The 8,481-nt window shown below is 41.6% G+C and overlaps 2 protein-coding genes across 2 annotated transcripts; both read left to right on the plus strand.

Moving 5' to 3' along the window:
* Positions 1 to 277: 277 nt before the first annotated feature.
* On the plus strand, positions 278 to 1,048 carry LOC139448746 (uncharacterized). Its single transcript, XM_071230285.1, has one exon. The coding sequence runs from the start codon at positions 278 to 280 to the stop codon at positions 1,046 to 1,048; it is 771 nt and encodes a 256-aa protein (XP_071086386.1).
* Positions 1,049 to 6,764: 5,716 nt separating this feature from the next.
* On the plus strand, positions 6,765 to 7,535 carry LOC139448747 (uncharacterized). Its single transcript, XM_071230286.1, has one exon. The coding sequence runs from the start codon at positions 6,765 to 6,767 to the stop codon at positions 7,533 to 7,535; it is 771 nt and encodes a 256-aa protein (XP_071086387.1).
* Positions 7,536 to 8,481: the final 946 nt, after the last annotated feature.

The following is an 8,481-nucleotide window of genomic DNA, read 5'->3' on the forward strand; positions in this document are numbered from 1 at the left end:
AGCAGTTTCATCTAGGTTTTGGATTATTTCAGCTAGAGAGGAAATTCGTCAGTGGGAAAGAGAATGTTCTTGGTGTAGACGACAAAAAGCCAAACCAGCGCATCAGATAATGGCAGACCTACCGAAGATCAGAGTGAGGTGTACAATGAAAGCATTTGTGACAACAGGTGTGGACTATGCAGGTCCCTTTTTCACTGTACAGGGTCGAGGCAAGAGTCGACAGAAACGTTATCTCTGCCTTTTCACATGTTTGTCAACCCGAGCGGTTCATTTAGAAATGGCATTCGGTTTAGACACGGATTCCTTTCTGAATGCCCTGTTTCGTATGGCCCACAGACGAGGTATGCCAAAGGAGGTAATCTCGGATAATGGAACCAACTTTGTTGGTGCTGCAAAGGAGCTGAAGCAGCTCATTTCTGGACTAAACTCGGATGTGATTAAGTCAACCTTGGCAAACAAAAGTGTGAAGTGGTTGTTTAATCCTCCACACGCACCATATTTTGGAGGTGTTTTCGAGTCTTTAGTGAAGTCAGCAAAACGGGCTATCTATGCTATACTGAGTTCAGGTGACGTCAGTGATGAAGAGCTGATGACAGCCTTTACAGGAGCTGAAGCTCTTCTGAATTCTAGGCCTTTGACCTATCAAAGTGCACATCCACAGGATGATGTGCCTCTTACGCCCAACCATTTCCTACATGGTCAGGTGGGTGGAGATTTCGCACCAGAGTTAGACTCTACCTCGTTCAGCCCAAAGAAGCGATGGAGGAGAGTTCAAGAACTCATCAGACATGTGTGGAAACGATGGATGAGGGAGTGGCTCCCGACTCTCAACATTAGAAAGAAATGGTTTACACCATCCAGAGACATACAGGTTGATGACGTTGTCATTGTGGTATCTCCAGATACTCCTCGTGGAGTTTGGCCTCTTGGGAGAGTTCTCAAAACGTATCCTGGAAAGGATGATCACGTGCGCGTCCTTGATGTTCAAGTTGGCAAAACAGTCTTGAAAAGACCTATCACGAAGGTCTGCCCTCTTGAATGGAGTTGAGTTCTGAAATTGTCAAATTGGATAACAGCAACAATTGTACATACTCATAGATTCATATTCCTTTTTTCAGTTTCTTCTAAGTTTAGTCGGTTTTCATGATAGACATGGATCTATCATGGAGGGGGGCATGTTCTGAAGACATGTCTGTTCATTAAAAATGTGCTCCAAAACGCACCCGGAGCCTATAGATCGCGCTTCACGTGCACTCGTGTTAGTTTTAAATAAAGAATATGTTCTTCAAAACACACCCGATGCATAACGATCGCATCGCCTGAACACACCAACGTATGGCTGTGACTGCACGTGAAATGTGAGGATGTAAGCAAATATAAGGCGGTAGCGCGCATCAGTTAGTTAGTTGGTTAGAGTTCGCTAGAGAGCTGGTTAGAGTTCGCTAGATGGTTAGTTAGATGGTTAGATGGTTAGACAGTTGGTTAGAGTTCGCTAGAGAGCTGGTTAGAGTTCGCTAGATGGTTAGTTAGATGGTTAGATGGTTAGACAGTTGGCCAGAGTTCGTTAGAGAGTTCGTTGGTTAGACATGGCGTTAGACAGTGTTAAGACTCCCTTAGGAGTAACTGTTAGAATTAGCATTTAGTTTCTTTCATTTGAGGTTGATTCATCTTTCCTTCATATAATAACAGGTAATCACGTTTAGTTCCTCATAGATCTTCATAGTTTTATAACAGGTAATCACGTTTAGTTCCTTATAGGTCTTCATAGTTTTATAACAGGTTATCACGTTTAGTTCCTGGATACCACAAAAAAGGTAAGTCATACAAATTTTACATTAGTTTTCATTTAAGTTAAACCACGCTCAAATATTCAGTTCCACTGCGCAACATTTGGTAGCAGAGCGTGGTTTCTCTGGTTAGAATATTTTAGTTTTGTATTAGGCTTTCGTTAGTTTAGCATTAGGTATAGCTGATTGTTACATGCAAGCAGTATGTCGCAGTTAGGGTCTGCGAGTAAGGCGGAAATAGAAAAGGATACTTCTTCAGACGTAGCGCTGAAACGGTACACTTCTTCAGACGTTGGACTAAAACAGAACACTTCTGAGCTTGAGCTAAAAATAGCTAAACTTAAGCATCAGAAAACTATTACAAAGTCAGCTTTGACAAAATCAAAAAACAAATTGTTGAATTTAGTTGAACTTGAGTCACCAGATCGTAAGACAATTAGGAGTCTAATTGATCAGGTAAGTTTTCTGCAAAGCAAGGCTATAGGTCTCATAGTTGAGTTACTAGAAGCTTACAACTGGGCTGGTGACCTAGAGAAAGTTCAGAAAACTAGTAAAGAGATAGAAACTGTTGAAGATGAAAATGAACTTGCCCTTGATAAGGCTGAAACATTTCTTAAAAATAGATCACATGTTAGTTCGGACGCAAAAAGCATTCAGTCAGAAATGTCAAGATCTCGTCAATTCGATGCGGATCGGTCGCATGACTTGGACAGTGGTGGCACTGGACAAATCAGTAACCAAGGTTACAAACATGCTGCGTTCAATTTAGGCCATTTTCAACAAAGGTCAAATATGGATATGAAACGGACACCAGTCCCAGATAACACAAAAGGGTGTTATACAACTTCAGGTAAGTCATCTAGGCAACACAATTTAGGTGAAGACATGTGGAAACAATTGAGGAGAGTTTCCATTCCAGTATTTTCTGGCGATGTCAGAGAATATGAAGGCTGGAAGTCTGCTTTTATGGCATGTGTTGATAAAGCTCCAGCCACCAATGAATATAAACTTCTGCAATTGAAGCAGTACCTTTCTGGAGAAGCAGCACACATAGTTGCAAGGCTAGGTCACAGTGCTTCGGTCTATGATGTAGCCTTGGAGAGATTGGACAGAAAATATGGCGGCAGGAGACGCCAGGTAGCATTGCAATTGGAAGAAATATACAATTTCAAGCCAATACGATTAGGGAATGCTAAGGATATGGACAGATTTGCAGACATGCTTGATGTAGCTGTAGTCAGTCTGAGGGAATCTGATAAAATAGAGGAACTTGGTAGTGGATGTTTGTATTCACTACTGGTTAAGAAAATGAATGAGCCTATGATTACTCAGTTCCACAGATGGTTATTTGAGCACCAAAGACAAGAGTCTGTTGAGACGCTTAGGGAATGGATTCTGCAAGAAGCAGAGTTCCAAACGATAGCTTCAGAGGTAAAACATGGAATAGCTGATAGGTCAAAGACAACAGACAAGAGAGATAGTTCTAAGAAAGGAACATATGCAACCACACACAATAAAACTAGGGCAAGGCAATGTCATGTGTGTCATGAAGCAGATCATGACACTTCAGATTGCATAGAGTTTAAATCTATTGGCCTACCTAAACGCTGGGAAAGGGCAAAACAGTTAGGTTTATGCTTTCGTTGCCTTGATATCGGTCATCTGGGAAGATCGTGTAGCAGAGTTTTGAAGTGTGGGATTGATGGTTGTAAAGCAAATCATAACAGGTTACTTCATGATCAAACCAAAGTTACAAGCAGTGCTAGGGCCGTCAGTGGTAATGTAGAGATGAACCATACAACAAGAACACCACAAGCAGGTAGGTCAGAAACAATCACCATGGCAACTTCTAAGCAGGAAGGTCATTACCTTTCACTCAGGACAGTTCCTGTTATCCTGAAAAATGGTCAGCACAGAATGATGGTTAATGCCTTGCTGGATGATGCCAGCACGCATACTTACATCAACGAGGATGTAGCAGCAGAACTTGGTGTTCAAGGTCAGACACAGCAAGTGTCAGTCAATGTCCTCAATGACAAACAGGAAATATTTGATAGTATGCTGATTGATATTGGCTTAGAAAGTACTGATGGTTCCGTTGACATGAACATCACAGCTTTGACAACTACCAAAGTAACAGGTAGAATGGAAGTCATTGATTGGCGAAAACATGCCAAGGAATGGCCACATTTGATGAAAATAAAATTTCCAAAGGTAAGTTCTCGTCCAAGAGTTGACATCCTGTTAGGTATGGATTATTTAGAGCTGCATTCCTCTCTTAAAGAGGTCCGTGGAGCTCAAGGAGAGCCTGTGGCTCGGTTGACACCCTTAGGTTGGACCTGTGTTGGTGCTGTATCAGGTTCAGACAAAACACATGTAGCAGGTTCCTTCTTCATCAGAAATACAGAAATAGAAGCAATCGCAGATACAGATATTGAATCTTTGATTCACTCATTTTGGGAGTCTGAAAGCATTTCTGGTTTGACATCGATTAGAAGCATTGATGAGAATGATGCAGTTAAGGCTGTAGAACAGTCCCTTGTTTACAAAGCAGACAAATATCAGGTTGGCATTCCATGGAAGGAGGGTCATGAGAATCTGAAAAACAACTATGACATGGCATACAATCGTCTTCTTAATTTAGAAAGGAAGTTGTCAAAGGATCAAACGATTTCGGGAGCCTACAATGAAGTCATAGAACAATACCTGAATAAAGGTTACATCAGAAAGGTACCTGAAACAGAAATAGATCAAAGTAAATGGTACTTACCACATTTTCCAGTCATTAAACCAGACAGAAGTACAACAAAGGTGAGAATCGTATTCGATGCATCTGCAAAGAATAAAGGCATATCTTTAAATGATGTCATTCATCAAGGACCAAAACTCCAGAATGATCTATTTGAGATCTTGCTTCGTTTTCGCAAACATCCTGTTGCAATCATTTGCGATATTGCTGAAATGTACCTTCAAATTGAAGTCGCTCAGGATGACCGTCCATATCTAAGGTTTCTTTGGAGGTCTATGGATCTGAACAAAAAGCCAGATGTGTTTGAGTTCTCAAAGGTTGTGTTTGGACTAAATTGTTCCCCCTTTTTAGCTCAGTATATCACTCAAGAACATGCTAAGTCCATGGAGAAAGAACTTCCACTGGCTGCAGCAACCGTGGAAAAGTCAACATATATGGATGACAATATGGATTCCGTTGACACAAATAGCAAAGCTATAGAGCTTTACAAACAGCTGCAACAGCTCTGGAGTACAGCAGGTATGCACGCTCGTAAGTGGGTTTCCAATTCCGTGCAAGTTCTCCAAGAAATACCAGAAGAAGATAGACTGAAAGAGATTAATATTCAAATGAGTGAATTGCCATCTGTAAAAGCACTGGGCTTACTCTGGAATGCAGAATCAGATGAGTTTAGATTTTCTTTCATGTACTTAAAGCAGGATATCAAGATGACTAAGAGGAATTTCTTGAAAGAAACTGCTAAGCTGTTTGATCCTCTTGGGTTCTTAGGTCCATTCATTATTAGGGCAAGGGTTCTTCTGCAAGAAATGTGGATATCCGGTGTTAACTGGGATGAAACCCTCAGTCAAGATCTGGAACAAAAAGCATGGTCTTGGTACCTTGAAATTGAAAAGTTGTGTTTTGTTAAAATTCCAAGGGGGCTTGAGGTTAGCTTAGATACTTCAAAGATGAAGTTGCACACATTTGTAGATGCTTCAGAGGCAGCATTTGGAGCGGTGGTATATTTAGTAACCACTCGTGAAGATGACACAAAGTCGAGTGATCTAGTTGCTTCCAAGTGCCATGTTGCTCCCCTCAAGGCAGTTAGTATGCCTCGATTGGAGCTGCTTGCGGCAGTTCTGGGTGTACGACTGTTACTGGCTATAACAAAGGCATTAGAATTACCTTTGCAGCGTGCAACGCTATGGTCGGACAGCCAGAACGTACTGTGGTGGATCAAAAGACAGAGTCGATGTTTTAAGCCATTTGTAGCAAATAGGATTGGATACATACAGGAGCATACAAACATCAGTCAGTGGAAATACGTACCATCCAAACTGAATGCTGCAGACATTCTTAGTAGAGGTGTAGACGCTGAAGCACTTTTGACAGAGAAATGGCTGAATGGACCTGAATTTATGACACATGATGAAACTGAATGGCCGAAGCAAACCATTCTCATGGACAATACTGAGACATCAGAACTGAAGAAGCCTTCTTCTCAAGTAAACATCGCCATGTTTACTAAGTCTGATCCAATCTCTTGGAGATTAGCGCCAGCTAGATTTTCTAGTTGGAAGAGATTGTGTAGAGTGTCGGCATGGATCTTTCGATTTCTGAACAACGCTAGGGTTCCATATTCACTAAGGAAAAAGGGTGAACTTGATCCTGAAGAAATTGAGGACGCCGAAACTACAATTATGGTCAGGACTCAAAGAGAAGAATTTTCTGATGACTACTCGTCACTGATGAGGAAATCAAACTTGCCTTCAAACAGCAAGTTGTTTGGCTTACAGCCTTACGTTGATAAAAATGGGTTGATGAGGACAGGAGGGAGACTCAGATTTGCTGACGTATTGTCATTCAGTGCAAGATTTCCAGTTATACTCCCTAGACATAGTTGGGTCACCAAACTGATTGTCAAGTTTTACCATGAGCAGGTCAATCACACAGGTACGAACAGTACGTTATCAGCAGTTTCATCTAGGTTTTGGATTATTTCAGCTAGAGAGGAAATTCGTCAGTGGGAAAGAGAATGTTCTTGGTGTAGACGACAAAAAGCCAAACCAGCGCATCAGATAATGGCAGACCTACCGAAGATCAGAGTGAGGTGTACAATGAAAGCATTTGTGACAACAGGTGTGGACTATGCAGGTCCCTTTTTCACTGTACAGGGTCGAGGCAAGAGTCGACAGAAACGTTATCTCTGCCTTTTCACATGTTTGTCAACCCGAGCGGTTCATTTAGAAATGGCATTCGGTTTAGACACGGATTCCTTTCTGAATGCCCTGTTTCGTATGGCCCACAGACGAGGTATGCCAAAGGAGGTAATCTCGGATAATGGAACCAACTTTGTTGGTGCTGCAAAGGAGCTGAAGCAGCTCATTTCTGGACTAAACTCGGATGTGATTAAGTCAACCTTGGCAAACAAAAGTGTGAAGTGGTTGTTTAATCCTCCACACGCACCATATTTTGGAGGTGTTTTCGAGTCTTTAGTGAAGTCAGCAAAACGGGCTATCTATGCTATACTGAGTTCAGGTGACGTCAGTGATGAAGAGCTGATGACAGCCTTTACAGGAGCTGAAGCTCTTCTGAATTCTAGGCCTTTGACCTATCAAAGTGCACATCCACAGGATGATGTGCCTCTTACGCCCAACCATTTCCTACATGGTCAGGTGGGTGGAGATTTCGCACCAGAGTTAGACTCTACCTCGTTCAGCCCAAAGAAGCGATGGAGGAGAGTTCAAGAACTCATCAGACATGTGTGGAAACGATGGATGAGGGAGTGGCTCCCGACTCTCAACATTAGAAAGAAATGGTTTACACCATCCAGAGACATACAGGTTGATGACGTTGTCATTGTGGTATCTCCAGATACTCCTCGTGGAGTTTGGCCTCTTGGGAGAGTTCTCAAAACGTATCCTGGAAAGGATGATCACGTGCGCGTCCTTGATGTTCAAGTTGGCAAAACAGTCTTGAAAAGACCTATCACGAAGGTCTGCCCTCTTGAATGGAGTTGAGTTCTGAAATTGTCAAATTGGATAACAGCAACAATTGTACATACTCATAGATTCATATTCCTTTTTTCAGTTTCTTCTAAGTTTAGTCGGTTTTCATGATAGACATGGATCTATCATGGAGGGGGGCATGTTCTGAAGACATGTCTGTTCATTAAAAATGTGCTCCAAAACGCACCCGGAGCCTATAGATCGCGCTTCACGTGCACTCGTGTTAGTTTTAAATAAAGAATATGTTCTTCAAAACACACCCGATGCATAACGATCGCATCGCCTGAACACACCAACGTATGGCTGTGACTGCACGTGAAATGTGAGGATGTAAGCAAATATAAGGCGGTAGCGCGCATCAGTTAGTTAGTTGGTTAGAGTTCGCTAGAGAGCTGGTTAGAGTTCGCTAGATGGTTAGTTAGATGGTTAGATGGTTAGACAGTTGGTTAGAGTTCGCTAGAGAGCTGGTTAGAGTTCGCTAGATGGTTAGTTAGATGGTTAGATGGTTAGACAGTTGGCCAGAGTTCGTTAGAGAGTTCGTTGGTTAGACATGGCGTTAGACAGTGTTAAGACTCCCTTAGGAGTAACTGTTAGAATTAGCATTTAGTTTCTTTCATTTGAGGTTGATTCATCTTTCCTTCATATAATAACAGGTAATCACGTTTAGTTCCTCATAGATCTTCATAGTTTTATAACAGGTAATCACGTTTAGTTCCTTATAGGTCTTCATAGTTTTATAACAGGTTATCACGTTTAGTTCCTGGATACCACAAAAAAGGTAAGTCATACAAATTTTACATTAGTTTTCATTTAAGTTAAACCACGCTCAAATATTCAGTTCCACTGCGCAACATTTGGTAGCAGAGCGTGGTTTCTCTGGTTAGAATATTTTAGTTTTGTATTAGGCTTTCGTTAGTTTAGCATTAGGTATAGCTGATTGTTACATGCAAGCAGTATG

This window comes from Haliotis cracherodii, unplaced genomic scaffold, assembly GCF_022045235.1.
Source record: "Haliotis cracherodii isolate W230 unplaced genomic scaffold, xgHalCrac1.p SCAF_7, whole genome shotgun sequence".
Classification (NCBI taxonomy): domain Eukaryota; kingdom Metazoa; phylum Mollusca; class Gastropoda; order Lepetellida; family Haliotidae; genus Haliotis; species Haliotis cracherodii.